Consider the following 24,631-nt stretch of genomic DNA (forward strand, 5'->3'; position numbering starts at 1 on the left):
GCCAGGTCACCAGGCGCTGGTTACAAATGGCTTTTTAGCGCGACAATTAAATGTTGATTTGTTGTTGCCGTTTCCACTGTCCGTAGCCCCTGCTTTGCAACGCAGGTTAAACGATTTCCCGCGTTTCCATCTTTCTCTCCAGAAAAGCAGCAAGTTGTGCTCCGTACAAACTCCTGCATTTGAATCCAGCCACAGAAAACCTCCCTTTCCCCTTTTCCTCTCTCTCTTTCTTTCTTTTTTTCTTTTTTCTTTTTTTTTACCGCCCCCGTTCCCTTTTGAATCCGTGAATGAGAGAATGTCTAAAGCCGGGGAAGTATGGAAAGATTTTCTCCCTGGAGAGGTCAGGGTGGGGTGGAAAGTGAAGGGGGCTGCGAGGGGGCAGCTGAAAACAGGAAACCATGTGGCAGTGTGCATGCAGGGCCCAGCTGATGTGAATGAGCTATTGAGAGGGGGAGAGACTCTCTGACTAGCCGAGCAGGAAAAAGACTCCGAAACTTTGCTTTTAAGAAACAAAACAAGAAAACCTCTGCCTTCCAGCTTAAAGTAAATGAGAGAGAACTGTGTTTTCCCGAGAGCAGGTTTCTTTTGCTCATCCTTCTGTGTTCTAACCATAAAAGAAAATTGAAAATGGCTGGTTTTCCTTTTTTTTTTTTTTTCTTCACTGATTAAATCATAAGTTTCCATTCCTGTTTGGGGGAAGCTTTGAGACTGCAGTTCTCTGTCTTTCGTTCACCTGGCCTGGGGGAGAGGGAAGAACAGCCCTTTTTTCCTCTCCTAACCTCTCTGCAAATATGTACCTTCGCTTCTCGTCTCTTTGGACTGTGCAACCATACCGAGCGGCTGAAGCCTGAGGTAGAAGAAGGGGGAGAAGGAAGATTGCTGCTTTTTCTCCCCCCCCCATCTTTTTTTTTTTCCTCTCTCTGAAATGATGAATCATGTTCCCACAACTGCAAAGACATTTTCAAAGCTCGGGGAACGCTGATGCAGTACTAAAAAGGCAAGTAGTGACGTCCCAGCCCAAATCAGGAGGGGAGTGGCTTTATTTCATTATTTTCTTTCCTTTTGCCCTGTGCTGTCATTAGAAATTTCAGCGTAACGCAAAATCAAGCCTTCCTGTCTGGTGAACAGTGGACTGACTCTCACAGGAGGAAAGTACCTTTTTTTTATTGTTTCTTTCACATCCAGGCGCACTGAAGGAAAAGACCCATTGGTGACAGTATTTACTTTGGATACGGTGATCAGCTTTTTTTTTTTTTCCCCCCCCCTGCGTAGACACACCGTGGCTGAGCCTACCTTTTGTTTTCCCCTTTTGGAGTGTCAGGGTTCCAGTTGCACACATCTGGCTTTTGTTCTCCTTTCAAGAATTTCATTCTGGTGCTTTTTGGATATCAAAATTGTCTGGAAAACTTTTTGTTGTTGTTGTTATTAATACAACAGGAAGGCTCATACCATTCTTAGCAGTTACAAAAAAAATCACATATATAAGCTCTCTCAAAATATCTTTTGTTTGCTATAAATTCCTGCGTTGCCTGCATAAGCAAGTCTCTGTTGCAAGAAGACTTTATCAACCCGTCGCAGCTCTGGGATTTTCTTTTTCCTGTTAAGAGAATTGAACAGGCTGATGTGATTCAGAGAGCGCTGAGACACAGGGACTTCTCTGAACACATATGTGAGAGATCTGGAGCGTATGCCTTGACGAGTTTATCCTGGAGTTCATGGTGGGCTCTGCTTCTCACGTCTTGCCTCTGGTTGCATTTTCCTGGACAAGATGTACGAACGCCACAAGAGGCGATACAGCCTGTGTGACATTTCCAAGGTGGACAGGACTGTAGATGTTGTGTTGTTAAAGGTATGGTGTTGCTTGTTTACACTTCTTTATGTGCTGCTTCCTCATCTTGAACTTGGCCATCTATTCCCCATTGTATATGTACCTGCAGCTGGGCTCTGCGGAGACGGGGAGCAGGTGGAGGAGATCTTCCTGGTCAGTGTGTAGAGGTTTTGGGGTGTTAACATTTGGCATGAAAAGGTTTGATATCATCCCTGCAACCAAATTACCTATTGCAGCATGTAATCAGATATTCTTTCTGAGAGCTCTGTCTGGCTGTCTTTCCTGTCCCCTCGTCCTCTTCCATTAAACAGTCCCAGCCTATTTTGAAGATTTCACAAATTGCAGGTGCTTTTTGTGTGCAAGTCGCCATTTGGCTAAGAATTTTCATTTCCACTGGTCGCTTTTTGAATTGGGCTATGTGTGTGCCCTGAAAGATGGATTCTGCCCAAAAAGGCATGATGGATCCTCTTGTCAGTTCTGTTTGCCTCTGGTTTTTAGCGGTGCTTGAAGGGTGTTGCTGTTTATCTTTCAGTGTGGATGTGAGTTTTGTCTTAAGATTGGGTAGAGCAAGAGCCAGAAATGGCTCTTGGCTAATTGTCCTAGTGTTCCCTCCTCTAATCTAAAATTAGCAAGTGCTCCACCAAATGGCAAGGTGGCAGTCTGGGAATGTTCTGTCACTGTAACAGCTTTCTGGAGCACCAGCAGTTTCCTGGCAAAGTGCATGGAAATCGGAAAGCAGCCAAAGTGGCTGCATAACACAGCCTGACTTAGATATCCGAACTCATGGGAGAGAATTTCCTTTCTCTCTCTCTTTTGCTGCTTTCCTTTCTTAGCTGAGACGGTGGGTTGCTGCATGATAATGTGGCTTCCTTTTTTTATGGTTTTTGCTTCATGCTTTTAGTTTCAAAGTAGAGATGAAAAAGGAATGAGGTTTTCCGTCAGTACATATAAATATTTCATTTTCAAATGGTCCTTGATCTCTTTATTTACACTAAAATTGACCTAGTACTTGTTAACTTGCATTGTTTAGGAATGAAGGTATTTTCCTTCAAGTCAGTCTGTCCTTTGTTTTCTTGGACCCAAAACACGAACAACCATAACTTGTTTTCTGTATCAGCTGGATTTTGTTGACCATTTTCCAACTGTCAGGTTAACGATGCTGGCTGCACTAAACTGTGAGCCCACAGGACTCAACCTCTAGACGCATCAGGAGTGATTAAAAAATGTAGATGTATTGTACACATGCCGCTTATTGTGCGAAATGACCGCTTAATTATACTTGGGAAGAGAGCTGGTATTCTTGACAACTTTGGTTGCTTATATAAAAAGCACAATCTTATTTTTTATAAAGAATATCTGGATGCCTGGGTTGAAATGTAATTCACTATAATTATCTGACTTCAGTATTTCTGAAGTCATCGGTTCCCTAAATTAGTTTTTGTTTAGCAAAGCTTAGATTTTAGAACAAAATATGGCCCTTGTTAGTTCCCACTAGTATTTTCCTAATTAAGTTTCAAAACTGTGGGTTATACTGTCTGTTCCTGCATATGACTCAGTGTCCATATATGTGTTCATATGTGCACGCATTGCTTCGTAGAACGTAGACTGTAAATAGTGCGAATGTTTAAAATAGAAGGGTGCTAGTGACAGCTACCATTATAATCTTGATTTTTATCTTCATTTTTAGTCATTCTTCATGTTTTATTCTGCTTTCTATAACATACCCAGTTGGTTAAATTAAATTGTGATGATCCAGGGATGTAAGCCAGCAATAGGCTGCGTCAGTGGCAGTCATATCTTTTGACGTTAATGGGAGTTGGATCAGACCCTTAAGCAGGGAGCTGGGGGGATGACGGTGGTTCTTAAGAACTGAAATACTTATATAAAACAGTACTTTATCTAGATCACTATTTTGGTGGCAGAGTTTCTTAAGTGTCAAGTATCGAAAAGCAAATAAATATCCTTACAACAAAAGCAAAACCAAATAGGACCCATTAGCAGTGTTTGATCTCAATGAAAGTGTAACGAGATAGCTGCTAAGCACCAAATAGCTTTTGGTTTGGCCTATTGATTGATTCTTACAAGACCTCTTTTATTTGAGTGGTAGGTGAATATGCTCTTTGCTCGTTTTAAGATGGGGAACTCCATAAGCTTGACAGGAAAGAAAAACAGCTGGTGGAGAAGAGAATTGGAACAAGCTGGGAACAAAGAAGATCTTATGTCATTCAGTTACTGTATGTTTATAGATGGTATTTTATTTGCATTGGTTCATCCATTCTTAGAAAAGTTGCAAAAGAATTTTGGTTCCTACCAACTGTTTTGCAGGGCACGTGTCTTCTGAAGGATCAGTGTGTCAGGGCTAAAATTTTCCATGTTTAGATTGTGCCTGAAGCAGTGGTTTGTAAAGTTACCAAAAAAGGTTCAGCAATTTTGGGAGCTGGCAGATGTTTCTTCCTCCTTCCCATGTAGGAAAGCATTGGTCAAGAGGCAGCAGGTAAATCAGTGTTTTAGCCTTCATGTTGGAGGTAGGGCTTCATCTTTGCTGTAGCTCTTTTTGCTGCCGCAGCACTGCAAATGTGCTGAATTTGGTTACTGACCATAGTGATTTGCCACTGTATAGGGAACCCTGGGTGATGTAGAAATGACACAACAATTTGGCATCATCCTTCCTGCCTGAGTTCTGCCGTAGCAGATATCTGCATTTCATCTTCGTGGGGGAATACCTAACCCATTAATTGCAGGTAGATTTAAGTTCTTCCATAACTGAGGAAACAAGGCTTGATTTAACTGCCCTCCAGCAGAGCAGATCTCATTCATTCGGCCTCCAGTTAAAAATCAGAGCATTGTCAATGAAGTTACCATCAGCCTAGTGTTATGAAAATAATTAAGGAATTAAATTCGAAATCTAAGGGGTGGCATTGTCAGTGCTTAGTGTGGCCACATTATTCTGCTTCCGGTTAGAGGCTGCTCTGATAACTCTACTGCAGCGTAGGAGTAGTTCCTCTGGAATGGATCCTGCCCACATGATTCAAAGAGGAATGTGCAGCATCCTAAACTAAAAGCAGTATGTTGAAAAGGTCCAGAAATGTCCTCGGATCACTTGTCTACTCCCTCTTGCTTCAAACAGATGCTTGGCATAAGTCAGAGTGAGGCTAAGGTTTCTTCCATTGTACATTATCACGCTTAGAATGCATTTTTAAGTTTTTCCATGCATTTTATGTTTGTGATTATTTGGTGTATAAGCATGTTCATTCCCTCTGCCCCACACCCCAAAGAGTGAAGTGCTGTCATCGAATGAAGGCTATGCAGCGCCTCTTTGAATTTTGTGGACCTAAAACGACACTGCACTTTAATACTGAAAACAGCATCCACACACGGTGGTCTGTTTGGTTAGTAAAGGGACAACAGAGGAGGGGTATATTTATTCTGATGTGGAGACCTTGAGTTCGTTTGTGTCGCGTGTAGAATTAGACCTGGAAGGAGAACTTAAATAAAACAGATGTGTTTAGCATCTGTGGGCAAGGCCAGTTTGGACCTTCTCGAATAACTGGTGTCCTAATATGGTGTCACCAGTGTCGTTACTCTGTAAAGGGCTTGAGGTAGCACATTCACAGGGGTAGCAGATAAATCTCTATAGAAACCATTGCAGAATTGCAAGAATTGTCACTTTGTCCCGTCTGGCATACCTTGGAGAATGGTCTTCGTGTTCCTCATTCACATGGTAAAACCTTCCTGTAAAGCTTAGGCCAAGAAAATATAAAGGGACATTAGGAAAAAACATAAAGAAAAAGGTCAAAAAATTCTGGAAGTTGTAAGCTGATACATCTGCTGTTATTGCCTGGCAAGATGATTATCAAAGCAGCGATTTTTACTCTTAATTTGAATTTTGTGTTTATGAAGTTTGTGTCAAGTGCAGCTGAAGGAAGACAGCTGAAATGCCCTTCCCCAGGGCCCCATCCCTCATGCTCCTTTTTAAAGAGGCTTGGAGGATCTTGAAAGGTGGTTTCTGTGAGGGAGGTGAATCAGTCATTGCTTTAGTTTCTAGTTTAGGAATTAGGAAGCAAATGGATTATTCCATTGTAAATGGAATTGTAAAGTTAAAAGCTTATCAGAATAAACATCGAATTCCATTTATGTGTAGAAATTCCTTAAATGAAAATAGTATCCTATATGAAATTTTTAGGAACAATGAAAGAATTAAGATTTGCATTAAAACTGAAGAATTCACCGTATTATTCCTGTATATTAGATAAAGTTATGACTGCAGTTAAAGTGAAAAGCTTTTTTTTCTGCTATTTTTGTTCTTCGATGGATATTTCTAATCTTTCCTAGTGTTAATTCGTGCGGAGTACAGTGTACAAGTACTTAATGATACACCAAGCAAGCTAAAATTACTGTACTAAATATTTTCCTTCCTGCAGGAGCATCTGCTTTTAGCTGCAAGGTAGAATTTAGTTTGGAAGCTGGAAAAAAAAAAAGAGAGAGAGGGAGAGAAATGGAAACCTGTGGATTTAGGGCAAAGTTAAAACAATATGGAAGGTGGATGAATCTCTAGAGTTTTGCTAGGACATGAAAGTTAAAATTGTCTGGTTCCTTCTTCTCCAAAGATGCTTCATGTTGATTTATACTGCTACCACTGAGGTTGACAACTGCAAACTTTGTAAATAGTGGAATTTTTCCTGAGGGGTGAGTGTGTTTTCTTTATTGTGAAATAGAAGGGAAGTGTGATCAGAATGGTTAAAATAAAACCAGAGTGTGGGGGGAAAGGGGACTTTACCATGGTTGTTTCCCTTTCTTCATTTTTAAGTTACACCAGGGCAAAGCTTCAGAGGTTGATGCTGTTCACGGGCGGTTGCTTTGGGAAACGGGTGCCGGTGCTGCACAGGCCCCCACTGTCCCGGCAGGTACCTCCGGGGCTATGCACCGCGTAGGCGGGCAGCTCCGTTCCCGTGCACGGCGCTTGCCAAAAACGGTGCTTTTGGCGGCGCTTGTCACGGCAGCTGCTGGGCGTCTGCTGCAGGACTCTCTTGGAAGGAAAGCCGTCACCTCTTGCACTGATGCAACTCCTGGTAAGAGAGGTGCGTGCGAGTACGGCAGTGACCGGCCCTCTAAAACAAGTGTTTGGAGCAAGCTCTCTCCCCTACGGCTGCAGCAGAAGTGGAAAGCAGCAGGTTTTGAAATGTCTCCTGAGCAGGAGGAACCGTGAAGCGAGCAGACGTTGCATGGGGCTGCGCGTCCCACCGGGGTGTTGGATAACTGCATGGCGAGGCCTTGGTGGGCAAAGCGAAAGGGAGGAAGAGCCTCGGGGAGGTCTGGAAATGGAAGGTCTCTGCTCCAGCGGAGGGAAATAAGAGCTGATGGTCACTAATTGTTCCCACATGATAGGAAATGCAGCAGCCCCTTTTGCTAGCAGATTGTTTAGTTTCTTCCTTTTCTTATGCAAAGAGGCTCCTATATTAAGTCTCACTTCAAGTTTCAAATTAAATGTCTGCAGGAAAACTTCTCTGAGAGTCAGGAAATACATGCGTGCGTGCCCAAAAAGCAAAATCAAATGGTCTAACACTTGCAAGTCCCGTCAGTGTCTTAAAGCCCTCTGTGCACGTTTAGTCTGCTAGTGCTTCACAGGCAAACAACAAATCCTTTGGGATTTGCTTTTTAGTGTCTGGGGATGTGCTTCCATGATTCATTCAGCGTCTTAGCTGCAGATAAACACATTCAGACTTCTGCATGGAAAAATAGCTGGTTCTCTCCTGGCAGTTTTTCAAAAGCTGCATATTGAAACTCTGTTCCCAGGGACTGTTTCATGTTCCCCTCTGCCATCTAAACACCGCTGCATCCTCCCTGCTCCAGCCACAAAGATTCGAGATGCCCAGAGGCCACGGGCTATAATCAGTGCGGGCAGAGAGGGAAGTGTGGGTTTTTTAGCGTCTTCTGTGGCCATCAGCCTGTCGCCCTGTTGACAGACTTCTTGTAGCAAAACAGGGAAGAAGGGAGGAATAGTCTTGTTATGTATGGTGCCTATGGGTCTGTAAAATCCCGAGACGAGCCCATTCCTGATCGCTTCTCTTGTGCATTCACCACCCCCAGAACTTCAGGTACTTTTATAAAGTATCTCCTCTACAGCCTTTGCAGTCTGTAGCTTCTTCACTAGCCCTGAGCAACTATTAGCAGGAGGATGAGGCTAGAGAAGAGGGAGTCCAGTAGTGAAATTTTCAGCTGTGGATAGCAGGTTTTGTGTTTTCAGTGTGTTTTAAGTATATGTGGACCACCCAGTTTCCTGAGAGCATGCTGTAAACCTCCCTCAAATCCTGTCTGGTCTCTTTGGCATAGGGAATGCTTGTATATAGTAGTGGTTTCCTTTGTTTGCATTTTGATAATAATAATTACTATTCCTGAATTAGGGCTATTTAAGGTACTTTTCTTCTTACTACTTTATTTTGTACCTAGTCAGGTATATCTGCAACAATACATTAAACCTCAGTGTTACTCTTTCATTACTTTTTGTTGTAGGAAAAAAACAGACATTTTCAATACTTGGCAAAGTCACAGGGCAGAGGATAGAACTGGCTGGGTAATGGGAAAAATATTTGAATCTTTTTTGAAAAAATGCCAATGTCTATAATGCATTTTCAGTAAGTGACTCAACTAGTTCTATTAAAGGCAAAAAATATAATATAAATTCAGCCTAGCTTAATTTATTCTATCACCAGTCACCTGATAGGCTCTAAACACCCTCTTAAGTCTTCTGATTTTTGCTTTCTCTCTGCTGATTACTGTTATGCTGAACAAGACAGTTATCATTTTCCGGTAGTGGATATCAGTATAAACTGGGAGAAATTCCTTTAAATTTGGTGGAGCCATATTGGTTTAAGTGTAAGGAAGATCAGACTCAGTTCAGGAAAAAGTAAGGTGCAAGCCATTAAGGAGTCAGAGTTTGATTTTATATCTGAAATGGGTAGTTCCCTCTTTTGTATGAACTTAAGCAATTTGGCATTTATACTGCTGTGTATGTCCAGACTGAACCTCTAAATTTGCCTTGAAGAAAATGTTAGATATCTGCTCTAAAAAAGGTTCTACTTTGGCTTGAAAGAAAAGAATATTAATGTGATATTTATTGATCCCAACAGTAGTACTCTTTTATGACTGAAAAGTATGTATAAGCCCTGTAGTGAAGTTTAATTGCTAGAGACTAGATACCTCCTCAGCCTTGCTGACGGGGCAGTTCTTACATTGAACAAATCTGAAATGTAATCCACTGTCTATGCAGCAGTTAAAACTGAACATCTCTGTTTCACTTTGAAAAGTAAGAAACCATTCTTCCAAGTAATTGCTTGCAAACCCCTTTCTCAAACTTCAGATTGCTTCCCTACTGCCTCTTTCCTTCTCCAGCCCTCGTGCACTAGTCTGCTAGTGAAGACGTTACACCGAAGCCCGTCTGTGTGTGAGTGTTGCAGCAGGATGGTGGGGGGCAGCTGAAGAAGGGGGGAAATGGGCACGCAAGTGTGTGCGTGTGCTGGGTAGGGGAGCAGGGAAGGCCGCCATCTTAGATCTGTGTGTGTATCAGGGTCTGATGGGATCTTAGGTGCCTGTCTGTACAAGGGCCTAAAGAGCCAGTGCCCCTCAGCGCGCGCATGCCCAAGGAAAGCAGCACCTAATGAGCCTGGAAGTGGGGAGGGGTGTCATGGGCGTCGCTCGAGGCCTCCCGCCGGTAGAGCACAAGGACCTTCGCCTCTCCTGGGAGTCTCTGGCTTGTTTTTCTCCTTTGCAGACTCTCTGCTCCTTCCCTGTCTCCCCCAGCAAGCGCTGCTGGCCTAGGAAGGTCACGGCATCCTTGCTGCTGGAAGATTTTAAGGGCAAGTTGGCCTAGATTATAGCTGAGCCTGACTCGGAGCAGCAGGAAAGGACTAGCTGACCTGTCAAAGGCCCTTCCAGCCCCACTTTGTCATCGCAGAAGTATGGAGGAGGACAAAACCTAACCAAGAAAAATCATGCTGTAGAAAGGAGCTCACAGATCTTGGAGGACAGTGTTGATTGTGAGAGGTGGCTAGGAGGAGGTCACCGAGGCGCTGGCAAGAGCCACCTCGGTTGACGGCTGAGGGGGACTCAGCCAGGCGGGAGAGGAACTCCAGACAGCAGTTGTAAATAACGAGTTCCAGGATCTCAGCGGCACAGGGGAGAAGGACGTGGGTCATTAGTCAGAGCAGCCGGTCAGGTCAAGGCTAGGAGATTCTTGGTTTCCTTTTAAAAAAAAAGAAGAGGCAGTGCATTTGTATCATGGGAGAAGCAAAGGAGAAAATTGAGGGGTTGATAATCTGACAAGGGACCACAAAAAATGGAACAGGGTCACTGGGAAATTTGAAAACAAGTTAGAGGCAAAAAGCAAATGAGGAAAATACTCTATCTGAAAGAGAAGAGGAAAAGGCAAGTGTTTCAGAAAAGGAGAGGGAAGGAGAAGTATTTTTGTCATCTGAAGTAAGACAAAGTGATCTATTTCAGCGGCTTTCTTTTACATAAAGCGTGCGAGATCCTGTGTGCTGAAGCAAGTGAGGAGGGGTGAAGCAAGCCTCTGGATGTGGTGAAGCAGGGGATGGGACTGTCCAAGCAAGACTCGCTGGCGTTTGAAAAAAGTAGAGGAGTTCAGCTAGGAAGACAGCAGAGCTGCTGAAGGAGAGAGAGCATGTCGTGGCAAAGGGGTTTCCAGAGTCAACCAATTGTAGACAAAACCGGTGGGAGACATATGCTGGATTGGGCCAAGCGCTGTGGACAGTCAGAAAAACTTTAGGGTCGAGAAGTTGGATAAAACATCCCAAGTGAAGAAAAGTAAAGCACAGGCAGAGTCAACACGCAGGCAGAGAGGGCTGAGAGCGGATCAGTCATCAGTGCTGAAAGACTGGAAGTCACGGAAAGGTTGAGGGATGGGCTGAGATGATAAGGGCTGATGTTGAAATAAGCCATGTGATGTGTCTTAGTGTTCAAATGGATTTCCCCCCGTTCTCTAACATAACCATCACTGGAGTTGATGCAAACATGCAAAGTCAAATGTACAAAGCGCTTCTGGTTCTCGCAATGTCCTGGGTACTTCGGCAGCCTGCATTTCCATATTATCAGAGCTTCTTTCTGTCTGTAAGGTAATTATCTTTACAGCAATATGGATGGTAAGGAATCGCTATTCTGTGGATAGTGAACCAAGGCATAAAACAGGTGAATTCTGCCTGCAGTCATGCTTCAAATGGGACTGGGAATTGAACCCAGGTCTCCTGAATCCTGAACAAGTAGCTTAAACATTGGCTCATCCTTCCTCTGTGCACCTGCCTTGGGCATGAGTCACTTTGACATGATACACTCCACTGAGAAATGAAGTTTTTGGCTTATTTTAATGGTTTCTTTAGTGCTGTTAAAAAATATCATAATTTACTTCTGAGATTCTTGTTATTGGGACAAAATTAAGCCTGTAACTATATAGCTGCTGGTCGATACAGAATTGTGTTTTAGAAGAGGCTAATCAGGGCGTCGGAGAGGGTAGCCTTTCTTTGATTTGGTATTGTCTGTTCTTTCAGATAAACCGTGAAAGCTGGTGTTCGTTAGAGCCATGTCCCGATTCTTCACTGCTGGAGCCCAGGCGGACCCGGGAGTCTCCAGGTGAGCCACGTGTCTTGCGGGGTGCTTTGCCCCCACATCTCCCCACGCAGGGCAGAAGAGCAACCTGGGGATTTGCTTTGCTTGCAAACCTTCCCCTCACCTTTTCTTATCTTTTTCATTTTTATTTCCCTTCTTTTTTTTTTTTTTTTTTGCTCTGACCTCAGGGGAAAAATTACATAAGCTAAAGAAAGTGTGTAATGAATCTACAAGGAGTCGTTGTTAGCTCATGGTTGTAGCGTTTGACTTGTAGTGAGCTGTATGGCATGTTACTTTCTTAAGTAATTATGCTTTTAAGGTATTTTGGACAGTATTTTGATTTTTTTTTTTAATAAAATTGAAAGGTCTGACAGGGAGCAAAGACATATGGTTTCTAGCCAAAATGGATAATACAAAAAAAAAACAGGTCAGAAACTTAGGCTCCTGTATCCATATTTAGATCCAAATAAGTGGCTTGTTTTTTGGTTTTTGTTTTTGTTTTGTTTTTTTCCCCTAAAAGTTCCCATGATTTCCAGGCTTCAGGAAGCAGGAAGGTTGTTTAGAGCCATCTTTCCCACACCCTGCCCATCAGCGCTGGCAAGCTCACTACCATGCATGCTGGCTAGTGTCCCCTGTCTGTTCCACAGGGACAGAAAAACTTGCCTGGCAAGTTTCAAAGAGGGGTTGATGTCAAAGATAAGAAAAAAAGTTTTTCCTTTCATTGAATTATGCATGTTTAAAACAAACAAAGTGGAGTAAGTTATCAGGGCCATTAACAGTGACTTTGATTGGACTCTTCATAGAGTAGACACTTGCTTTGCTTTCATTACAGCAATTAGAGTGGGGGTCTCACCTGAACCTCCTTCAATTTATGTAAGACATTTGAAAGAAAAACAGAGATTAAATCACTGAGTGTCGATGTGAAATTCAAACACAATCTGTTTAGAGTATAGGCTGGGGAGTGATATTGTGAGTGACTGACCTGAGGGATTTATGCTAGATAAAAGTTCTAGCTCCCATCAAAGTGAAATAAACACTTTTTTGCTTAAAAAAAAAAAAAAAGCTATGCTTGAAACAGTCATGCACAAGAAATATCTTTTTCAGGAGTGTTTAGAAGATAACTTGCAGTATTGCATGTTGCTTCTTTTCCATTTGTTTCCCTAGATATTGCTTGCCTCTGAGTATGATTTTCTACTCTTCAGGCTAGAGTTAATGTGTTCCATTTGATTGCAAAATGTCATGTGTGCATGTGGCTTGCCAAATATATTATCATATATTCATATAGATCAATATTAATGTTATACTTATTATATAATGCAATGTTATATTATAGAATTATAGTATATATTATATAAGCAGGTAGCAATATATACAAATATATGTTGATGATTATATGCATATGTGTCTGTAACGCATAAATAAAATGAGGCAGTTTTTTAAGGTGACAAAGGAAATGTGCTCTCCTGTCTGACTGAAGTATCAGAAAGATCTCAGGTTCTGCAAGTTCTGTCCTTTCTTGAAGTGTTACAGTTAGTGCACACCCATACCTGAGGCTGCCATGCATTGCTCTGCCCCGGAGTGAGCTCTGATGCTGAAAGTATTAAGACAATAAGGAAAAGTCTGGCGACGTGTAACAGAGATAAAACCCTTAGCATTCGCAGTGTAACTACAGCAACTGTAGCTTCTCATTTTTCGTTAATGCTTTTGAAAGCAGAGAAGTGTAGGAGATGTGTGGATATCTGCATGGAATTAGAGGACTTAGCCCTTAGACTTAGTCTTGGAGGACATGAGGCTTTGGAAAATGTACATAAAAAAGTTGTTTGGAAGCTTTCTTCCTAAGGCTTTTTACTCTGTAATTTGTTTGCCTCCGTGTTATGTGCAGAAGCATGATACCATCATCATTTTATTTTCATGCACATCTCTAGAGAGAAACAGATAAGCGCAGTTGCACTATAAATCGTGGGTGTGCAGCAAGTAGGCGATAGATGTGTGGTAGGAGTCATTCTTCAGGCTCTGTTATGACACTGCCGTCACCGGGGCTTGTCAGGTCACGGGTGTGCAAGACGGTGCTCTGGATTGTGCAACATGTGTGCCGCTTAAAGCAAACGACACAAACCCTACCAGCTAACCAAGAGAAGGAAAACACCAAAAAATCCAGAATAACTGAAAATAAGTGAAGTATCCACTCAAAGTTGGGGCTTGGAAACTTAGTTCTCAGTGCAGATGAGATGAGGCATGTGTGGGGCTCCCCCACCTCTGTCTCCACCTCATCTTCCTTCCCCGACTTCCCAACCCTTTGTTTCGTGTCCTCTTTCCTCTTCCAGCCTGTGCTGTCCCTCTGCTGATCCTGCAGGGCCTTCCCCCGTTGTGATTTATTGCCTGGGTGAGGTGTCCGTTCATCAGCGCACCTGAACTGTCCCCGCTAGTTTTCCATGGGAACGTGGCTCAAGCCCCTTTGTTTTGCAGTCTGGGCTGTGGACATGCTCCGTCAGCTGCCAGCTGGACCGTCGGCATCCTGGCTCAGGGTCCCTTCCAGCTTCACCATCTCTTCTGTGCTTTTTCCTTCTTTTTTCGCCACCTTCTCTTCCCCCTCCCTTATCCCCCTGGATTATGGAAAAGAAGTTCAGATTTTCCAGGTTTACCGAACGGGGAAGAGGCAGGGGGAACAGGCACGCCTCGTCCAGTAACTGCTTTTCCAATTCTCCGTGGTATGGAAACTCCTCTCTGGAATGATGGTGTTTCCAACCAGATCCTATTTCTCGAGCCGAATGACGGAGCCTCTGGGAGAGCCCCACTCCCGTCAGCGGCCAGCCAGCTTTGGGGCAGCATTCTCCTCGTTCTCTATTTACTTTCCACTACCCTCGTTCTCCACGAGAGCTCCCAGGCAGCCGGTGTTTCATGCTCTCCAAGGCGTGCGGATGGAAGGAGAGCGCAGCCGGGCTGTTCCTAGATGTAAGGGCTGGCTGCCTCCGCTGCTCCCTCCCTCCCACCGCACCACGGGCCAAGCCAGCGCTCGCACGTCGCCATCTTTCCGGGACTGGGTGGACTTTTGCAGCCTGGTGCCATATGGAGAAGTCTGGTCCTATCAGTTATGCAAACACTAAGCACTCTTGACTTAATTTAGCCTGCTTGTCCTAAGCTTAAATATGCTATTTATCTAAGGTTGAATTTTGAATTGCAACTACACCAGTGCGAGCTTCTGAGGGAGGCTGTGTAGCTGGCTTGACAGTTATCTCCTCTGACGTTGGCCTTGCTGCAGCTGGGGTGTTTTGTAGCTGCTGTCAGGCCCAGTTCTGAACTCAGGCTGGTTAAGAAAGAAAGAAGGAAAGAAAAAAGATGGCTTCAAGCTACCCTACCCAAGTCCGTGTTCGTTGTGTTGGTGTGTGAGCTTGACATAGCCAAGGATTGAGTTTGTCAGATGTAATTTGAAAATGAAGCAACGTTTTATTGCCCTCGCTCCTCTCCAGGGAGCTGAACATGTTTTGGTGGTATCTGTTCAGGTTAGAGCCGATCGAAAAATAACCCCTTTTTTAAAAAGAAAGAAAAAAAACCAGTATGTTTAACGGAGAGAAAAGAATGTTCAGTTATTGCCAAAATAGTCATTAATGCCTTTGCCTGAAGGCTGAAAAAATGAAACCGTAGCAGACATTATTGATGCAAATACATTTCTGTTAAGGTTTTCAGAGAGAGAAAGGATTTTCTGAATAGCTGTAGTCTATTTCCATGCTGCTAATTACCCGGATCCAGACAGCTAGAAGCATTTTATAAGAAAGATGAGATGCAATATGCTTATGTTTAAATGTCAGGAGTAATTGGAGCTTGGGAATTTTTTAAAATAAATTAATTCTGAATCTTAATAAAGTAAATCTGGCCATGAAAGTCATACTATAGCTTTTTCAGTCAGAAGTATAGAAGAAGGAATCAACAGATGGTCCTGATGTGCATTAAAACCACCTTGGCTTTAAAAAGTTAGAGGGAATTGATTGTTTTTAATTTTGCATTTACTGAATATGAATCTAATTTTGCAGTTGCTGCAGTCAATGGGAAACATCCTGTTATTCTCAGTATGGGGATACCTGATATGTAGTATATTTATTGGTGCATCAAGCTACAAGTGTACATGGCTGTTTAATGGAGAATTTCTGTTTACACAGTGTACTTCGATGACGCATGTGAAGCCTTTAAAAAGGCATTTTAACTTTGGAATAAACTCTTTTGAAAATTTGCAATCACATTTTTGGGAAATGAACACAATTTGTGAAGCTGTTTTTACTTGTATCTTTAAATCCTTGAGTTTACTGAGTGTATTTGACTGGGTGTATGCGTGTAAAGGAAAGTGTCACTTTATAACTCTTTCTGCTTTGCTCCCTTAGAATGTGAAAGCTTCCTGGAGGATGGGCTGAGTAGCATCTGTACCTCGTCACAGGGAGTCCTTAAAAGAGAGTCCGGGAGCGAGTCTGAGCTCTTCCCCTTGCCTGGTGATGGGATGGAAGACATTGTCTTTGGAAAGGTAGGAAATTGTGGTTAGGATGTGGTTAAAAAGGTTGAGGCCTGATTCTATAAATCCATATTGCAAACTTGGTTAATTTTGGTTTCAGTGGTGACTTCTTTCTCTAGAAACCTGGTAGCGATTATCGTGAAACAGAATCTGTGGGAAGGACCTGGTAATCTACAATTACATGCAGCAGAATACCAAGAACTTTGCAAGCCCCTGATGTCAAAAAGATGAAAGTAATTTTGAGTGTCCAAAAGTAAATCCAACATTAGAGAAACAGTTGAAAAAGTAGATTTTCTTGCAAGGTCATTAGGGATAGCACAGGCGGTATGAAAGCCATCTTTAACTAATGTAACAAAGATTTTTTCTCCTGAAAACAATGACCTCTCCACTGGCACCTTCAAAATCATATACTGTAATTTGCAGAAGAACCAGGGTTTTTTGTCAATTCAGTGCAACTCCCTTAATAGGAAGGAAACGCTCACTCTAAATACTTAAGGCCAATTCTAGTGAATAGTTTTGTTGCCTAGACAACATACCTCTAATGCCTTTTTGCGTGCAAGTAGAAGGATCGTGTTTTCAAGTTTGCTGAAGATCAACAACAGAAGTCATTACTACCCTTAGTCATCTCTGTGCCCTTTGTGTTGCTTACAGATGAGAAGGGGAGGGAGGGGTCGGTGAGAACTGCAGTACAAAATCATCGTCCTCAATAGCGGATGCCTTGCTTCAGATTTGACCTTCAGTCTTTCTGTCTTTTGCATCCGTACAGCCTGAAGATATTCTGAGGGCGACCGGGTTTTGCTCTTTAACAATCTTCCTTATAATTGATAGTTCTTGCCATAAGTAGATGATACAAAAAGCACCCAGAAAGAGTAGAGTGCTGCAGACTGAAACGGGGCAGGAGCCCCTTAGAGCAGTCATCCCAGGGACTTTGGTCCAAGCTCCATGGAAACTTCCACTTAGGTTCTGCATGGGTTTAGCCAGTTCAGACTTACCTGTTTGAACACTGGGTTCCTGCTCTGAAAAACTAAAATTTGGGAATAGTTTTCACGCTTGCTTTCAGAGAAATATATTTAATGAACCAAAGTTCTCTTTGGTTAAATCAAATCAGACGATGGTGAATGTTTTCCAGTGGGACAGGAAACACCACAGCCTGGACTAAGTGATCTCATGTGCTATAAATGAACAGTAAAGTCATCCCTAACGAATGTGGTAGGGCACAAAGCTCATCGGCCTCACCCTTTCCCATCTTACTTTCAAAGTGCTGGGGGACCCTGGATTTTGAGAATACAAGGCCTTTTGGCAGAGCGGAGCACTGTCTTCAATTTCCTCGTGTAGACTGGCATGAATTATGGCAAGAGACTTTGCCATTTGGTCTGATTTAATGACGGTATGGGGATGGGTGGGATAAGAGTGCTGTGAGAACACAGTAAATTATATATTACACAGAATTTTGGCTTTTTTCATTCTTGTGTGGAAAGTTTGTTTCTCCAAAGACGAGAAAAAAGAAAACCAAAACTTAGAAAGAATTGGTAATACAACGTCTTAGGAGTGCCATAAGGAAAAGAAAGAGGAAAGTGGATCTTCAGTGGCTCCATTGCCAATGGAGAAAGGACAGAGTAAGAAAATTACTTTCTTCGTAGAAAGGGAAACCTTTTATTAAATTGGCAGCCTTTGCAGTGCTCTCATTATGTGGTGGGTTGCAGATTTCATCTAGAAATGGGTAAAGTTCAAAAGGTTCATGAGTTTAGTTTAGGAAGTTATTCAAAGCTGATCTCAACTTCAGTCACTTTTTTCTGTCTCTGCTCTGCTGACTAACTCAACTTGATTCCTTGTCTCCTTTCTCAGAATTCATCTGTGTGTCTTTTTCTCAGCTGTTTATATAAGAACCAGAGATGTTCAGCTTTGTGAGCTTGTTCCTTAATTCAGTCTTTTTTCTAGACTCCAGAGCTCAGCTGGTGGAAATGAGTGTTTTAAGTATTTTTTAACATCCGTTAAAATAAGTGCTGGATTTAATCTTTCTTTTCAAAAATATTATAAGATACATTTCTTGGTTGTAGCTGGTTAGCTCTGAGTCTATTAAATAGTACGGTTACCATATTAAACTGGGAAGAGAGAGAACATGTTTATGAACAGAAAGGGAATCTCAAACCTTTGAGTATGATGATTCTTGTTATTACTATCCTGTTCTTGTTTCTCCTGTGTATAGACAAGGGTTGAACTGCCTTCTGTTAGACTGTTTTTATTATACAAGACAGCTTTCTTCCATTAAAAAGTTTTGCATAGTGGCAGGAGTGATAGGATAGCCATTAATCTAGAATTATCTGTTAAAGAAAACTTCAGTGGAACAAGCCATTGTCCATCCAGGGTGTCCTGTGAATATCTGCTGCTTCCATAAAAATCACTTAAAATTAATAGATTTTAAGCCCTGGTTCTGTCCCAGGGCCCAGAAGAATTGAGGTGTGTTGAGTCTTGAGATCTGCAGGTGCCTTAAGCTGGCCCTGATGTTGGGTGCGTGTTCTCCGTGGTGGCTCCTGTCTTGCTTGGAGGGACATGGACCAAGCGGAGAGCGCCTGGGTTCAGGGGGCTCCGGCGTTAAAGCCTGACTTGTTTTTTCAGACTTTAAAGGCTGTTGTTGAAACACAGAAATCACTTACAACGCATGTTCTAAGGCTTCAGCAAAATGCTGTGTTTTATATGTCAGTGATTTATTCCCATGTCCTCGTCATCCTTTTTCTCTCTTTCTCCAAGCAGCCATCTGTGCAGACTTTGCAACACCCTCTATCCTGAGTGATTAATGCAGCATAAGGTCATTTCTCACAATCGTCTTGTAGCTTCCCGGGGCGTAGCCCATACGGCTTGCTCATCTTGACTTTTAACCTGCCACCAAAATTCAGCATTACTAGGAATTTTTTAAACCTGCCCTTTGGGAAATGATTCACATGCACGGCCCTTGGGAAGTCAGGAACCTGCGGTTCATTGTCAAAGAAAGGGGCTGTAACTCACATTTGGTTTCTGCCTTTGTTTTGGTTTGATAAAGGAAATAGGAAAGATTTATGTATTTGTGCATTTATTTATTTTTTAGAGTTATTTTTTCTCTCAAAAAAAAGAAGCACACAGGAATAAAAGTTTGAAGAGAGAGGCTTTCACCAAGGATAGACTGGTCCACTCCAAATCACAAAAATGATGATAAGCAAATAATTAATAGGTGGCCACTATTGAGGTTAACTGTGGGGAGCCTGGAGCTATAGGTAAACGTGAATAAAGTGACTCTGCTACATTATATTGCGTTTTGCATGTTGTCGTTAAGAAAATCTTTGATTTAGTTAAAGACTTAAAACCAAGATTTTTGATTTAATCTTTTCTTAATTCCATTTGTCAAGACCTACAGAAGAAGGGATTTAGTTGAAGAAGTTACCTTACCTCCCCCTCCACTCCAGCATCCAAGTGATTTCTCTATTCCTATTCATGAAGAGGAACATGCACTCTTCTTGGGTCTTACCTCATTTTTTCTTACAAGCTTCTTACTAAATAAAGACTGGTTTTGACAGCAAAAAAAATGCACATTAGCATGTCTGTAAAAGCTTTTCTCAGCAATAAGTTTTATGGTCATAATTAGAAGTTGAATTCATTGAGGTGCAACGCAGCAGTTCTAATTTGAAGAAAATTAATATATCTTTAAAGTTTCATTTTTCCTATAGGAAAAGAACAAATTAAAGATCCATTTTTTTCTGCAAGCACAGTATTTTTTTACTCAAACAGGATTAAACAGCAGTGCATACTTACTGGCACTTGGCCAGATAACTAATTTTTTTCAGAGGTGGCTTCAATATAGATGTTTGTTAGATGCGTGAGCCACACTTGGCATTTTCCAGACAGAGTCCTGGTCCTTCGTACTAGCTATTTTGCTTTGTTTCAAAAAGACATCATTTAAAAGAAGAGAGAATATTTTAAGAGTAATAAACATGGACCACAAGTTCAAGAAAGTTGTGTAGCACTTTCTGTCTGATGCTCAAGGTAAAAGTTGAAATGGACCACATATATTTCACATTTTTAAATTTCTCTTTGAACTGTAGTTTAACGATGGAAACCCTGAAGCTTCCCTGCAAGGAAAAGCGGTTTTAGTTCTGAGCTTTAAACTGGAGCAGTATTTCTCATCCGAGACTCTAAAGAGAGACATCCTCTCTTTACTCTGGAGCTAATTCCCCCATATATAATTTGGTGTTCTGCAATATTGTCGCTATATTTGCATCCAACTTATAACGTTTCCCAAGTGCCCCGTCCTTCCACTGTACCGCTGGCGTGTCGTTGTCACTCCTCCTGCTGTGCTGCCCTGACGTCTAACAGCATTTTCCTGTGTCTCAGGAAAGCAAAGCAGACTGTTTCCTCTTCTGAAGTAGTATTATCCACATAATGACTACTTAATTTGTCTGGATTTAAGCAATTCAGTAAGCTGTCATCATGAGTCACACAAATATCAGATTATCTTGCATAATGCCAAACATAATCAAAAACTTTACAGGGCATCCATTTCATTCTCCCTCGTTTTAACCTACGCTTTCCATTTAAATATGTGTCAAATCCATTATTTTAAATTTGCAGTTTAAGTTTACCGTTAAAGTGTACTTACACAAATTCATCATTAATATTTGGCGTCCCTTACTGTGAAATGAATGCTTTTGATGAGATGTGTTTTTAGTGTATTGTTTAATGTTTAGTGTTTAAAAAGTGTATTGTTCTTGGGTATCGTGCTGTGGATGCTGTTTTTTCTTCTTTTTTCTTTGATGGATGAGAAGGGGGAAATAGTGTGACAGCATTTATTTAAACCATCTTAAGAACACTATTGCATACCTATTAAACCAAAAGAAGATGAAAAAATAGGCAGCCAAACTTGAACTAGGGCTTCTTCTTAAATTGTGAAATGTTTCATTAGACTTCACTCTGAACACTTCAGTTTCTTTTTATTTAATTTAACAAGAAACTTTTAGCTTAGAATTTATGCCGATAAAGGCTTCGAAGAGTGCAGTCTCTAGCATACGCTGATAATGCTGGGCGGGAAAGAAGTCGGACTGGAGGAATTTGAGGTGAGGACTGGCATGTGGCCATAGCACTCCCCTTCATCCCATCCCTTGCGTTTCTTAATGCCCATCTCCGTTCTGAGAATTGAATTTTGTATTCTATTGCCTTCTGCCAAATGCGAGCTGACAGACTGCAGCTCCGTGAATGCTCAGCTTCTGCTGAGAACCAGGGAGCCAGCTATTTGAAGACAATTAGCTGCTGTGGCTTTGGTGAATAGTCTATTATATATGATCTGACAGATCGCTCTGCGTTATTATTATTTTAAATGATACAGTGCAGGGCTCTGCAGGAGAATAAATTGAAACTTCCCACGTCAGTCCCTCGGGGCAAACACCATTTCAGACTGAAGGTGATGTCATGAACATGCTTGTGTTTTTTATACTAGCCACGGGGAACACAGAATAATCATAGGCTGTTTTTAGGCTGTATTGTCAGCATGTGGCCTTTTGCCAAGGAGAACCAGTTTGGGTTCCACTTACTGCTTTTGGAGCAAACTAAACCAAAAATTGCAGGATGAATCAAGACCTGTAATACAATGCGGCTGATCCTGTGGAACAGTATTTTTCAATTATAGTTGGATCTGAAAAATGCTGCAAACCCTGACATTAACTTTTTGCTTAATGGAAAGTGGTTGGGGATGGGGATTTAAGCCTTTATTTTTGTGTCTCTTTTATACTACTGAATAACTGTTCCTTTTGTGCTGAACGGTGCAGTGGAACAGTATGTTGCCTTTGAGGTCTCAGGGCTACAAGCTACAGACCTAGCTCAGGTCACGCAAAGGAGGTTTGAGTTTGTCATCAGATGTCCCAGTGACCCCGTTCGCCCTTAATTGCTCTCCATCGTTAACGCCTGGTAAATCTTTGGTGAATTTACACCCCCTTGACTGATAACAGGTTCAGCTAGAAATGGCTGGAGAAGCAGTTTGTTGGAAGCGGGGTTCCCCGGGTAGCATGAAATGCTATAAAGTGAAGATAAAGGCACATCAGAGGAGCCCGGTGGGGAGCCCAGGACTGTGCTGTAGGTGACTTACAGAGGTGGAAGAGACAATAGCAGCAGGGAGTACTTCAGCCTCCTTTGAAACCAGGACAAAAAGTCTCCCTTCTGTGATGATTAATTTGCCTCATGCTATCAGCTAAGAAATCTCACAGCTCATGTTAAATATATTTGTATTTATTTAAAATGTTAAATGTATTTATCTAGCTTTATTTTTTAAATTTTTTTGCTTCTACTTTTGTCGCAGCAGCCTGAAGAGGAGCAGTCGGTGTGTGATGTCACCAGCTCCAGTTCCTCTGCCGATGACACCATGTCCTTGGAAAGAAACTCGTCCCTGGGCAGCGACACTTCCCTCCCCTTCCCGCCAACGCTGAACTTCATCGGGCCCAAGGACAGGTGCAGTTTGGATGGAAGCTGCATTAACATGGTGGCTGCCGAGGGAAGAGAGGGTGAACCCGCTGGCTCCGGAGAGACAGAAGAAGAGTTGGATAGTATAACAGATGTGCCTACACATTCCTCCGTCTTAAGAAACTCCATGCGACCGCTGTCACCTTTCCGTCGGCATAGTTGGGGGCCAGGGAAGAATGCCACCAATGAAGCAGAAATAAATCAGAGGAGGTGAGTGAAGAACTGCTTTGGTTTACTTTGCACCCGCTCATGCATATTCATGTAAGTTTTGGACTTGGCATGATAAAAAAAGAAAAGTGAGGATGTCTCTCTCTCTCTTTTTTCACTCAATGGAGTGAAAAAAAACTCCTAACATACATTTTTTTAAATAAAATTTCAGGATGAAAGTACTTAATACCTACAGTACACTTCAGCTTTCCAGAGAACAGAAAGAATGACTCAAAGCTTATTAAAGTGAATGGAAATGCCTTGCAAGAGATCTTCCATTTGAATTATCACCACCCCTTTCTATATGAAGGGTTTTGTTAAAGGAATTATTGGAGTGTTAAATTTCATTGACCACAAAATAAACAGAGACGTGGAGGCTCCTAATTTGGGGTAGTGGTGAGGTGAATAGTTCCCATCTGACTCTTGATAAATTTTCAACAAGCTGGTTTCACCTCAGTCTCTCGTAGACAGTACCACCTAAAACACGTTTCCAGGGTTCCCTCTATCTCAATTGGGGGGAAAAAAAAAAGAAATAAAAGAAGATATACAGCAAAAAAATAACCTGAGCAAGCCCGCAGAAGCCTGTGCACTGGGTTCTCCAACCGCTGCCATGCCCCGCGCATACAGGTGCAGTTCAGCCTTTGAGTGGCCATGAGATAGATAGATAGATAGATATAGATACAGACGTTTTGTTGGAGGCAGCTGGGGTCAAACCCTTCGCGGTCTGAAGGCAGCGGAGGTTTGGTCGTTGTTTTTAATGTGTTTGGCTTGTAGAGCAGGCGTGACCAGCTGCTTTTGGAGGGTCCGGATGACGTGGCCTCCCTTGGCTCTGGGAGAGGTCCCTGCTGGTGGAGGCTGCGCGTTGAGGCCCGCAGCACAGCATCACTCTTGGGGAGCACTGAGAGCTGCAGCCTTGCTGGGTCACAGTTCTGTTTTTAAGCTAAACTGAACTTTGGGTGATGCCATTCAACCCAGCCACGGACTACGGGTTCCTGGTAACTAGTTACTGGGCAGTTAGGATGATCCAGTGAGAGGCAGGCGTCTCCCTTTTGAAATGGAGGCACATCGCTTTCCTTAACGCATTAGAAGCTGTGTGTCTTGCTAAAGGAAGATTATAAATCCTTCAGATTTTAAAGCCAATGCTGAAAAGCATTGAAGACCCTGCAGGTAACACAGGGTGAAAGGTGGCTTTTTATTTATTTTTATTATTATTATGACTGCCACCTTCTTTGGACTTCATTCCAGGTCCCCAGGTGATATTTAAATGAATAAAGTAATACCTATCTTGTAAAGCTACAGCAGAGTCAACATCAGGTATATAAGCTGGTTTATGATACAATGAGTCCATAAGCCCATAAAGTCATTTAGAAAGATTTATTTTTTAAGTGTAGGACCTGTTATGTAAGGATTTCTGAGAGTAATAAACTGCATAGCTAGCAATTACTGCTAATACTTAACAGATGGAGTTAGATTCTTATGCATCAGAGTTTGGAGGCTATTTATGATATGGGAAAACACATCTATTGTAAATGTAAGATAATTTGAGTAAAGGAACAGTAATTATTCTCACATGTTTTCAGATACAGCTGCCACTTCATAAGGCTAGCTGTCATGTAGGTTACTTAGTAAAGAAAAGCTGGGTGGGTCATTGCTGCTGTTTTGTTCCTGTTTGTTTTTATGCTTTTGATACGAAGAAATTTGGATTTTTTTTTTCTTTCTTCTCTATTCTTCTCATACACGGCTGTTGTGAGGTTGATGATTGTGTTGTTTAGTGAGCAAGAACAAATACGTAGGGAATGAAGCCCATACCAGTGACTTTCATACAGACCAGTTAAATTTGGGGTGTTTGGTTGTGCATTTGTTTCATTCGTGTCTACTTTTCCAATTAAAGGGGAAAAGCCTTTACTGTAGTTTGACTTGTGAAAACCTTTTAAGTGAAGTTACATGAAGTGCAAGCCTTATCTAAGGTCCGTACTGCTTACGGGCTGGACCTGCCCCCCGGCATT

At 42.2% G+C, this 24,631-nt stretch overlaps 1 protein-coding gene across 7 annotated transcripts in view; it reads left to right on the forward strand.

Moving 5' to 3' along the window:
• Nucleotides 1-24,631, forward strand: part of AKAP13 (A-kinase anchoring protein 13) — a 236,478-nt gene that overhangs the window by 158,053 nt on the left and 53,794 nt on the right. For 6 of the 7 annotated variants that reach the window (XM_067305659.1, XM_067305657.1, XM_067305660.1 and 3 more), the window contains 3 exons: nt 11,386-11,467; nt 15,817-15,953; nt 22,258-22,628. In XM_067305659.1, coding sequence (XP_067161760.1) covers nt 11,386-11,467; nt 15,817-15,953; nt 22,258-22,628 — 590 coding nt within the window. The remainder of the gene's footprint in view (nt 1-11,385; nt 11,468-15,816; nt 15,954-22,257; nt 22,629-24,631) is intronic. The other variant, XM_067305662.1, reaches the window with a different exon arrangement.

The sequence above is a fragment of the Apteryx mantelli genome, chromosome 15 (assembly GCF_036417845.1).
Source record: "Apteryx mantelli isolate bAptMan1 chromosome 15, bAptMan1.hap1, whole genome shotgun sequence".
Classification (NCBI taxonomy): Eukaryota; Metazoa; Chordata; class Aves; order Apterygiformes; family Apterygidae; genus Apteryx; species Apteryx mantelli.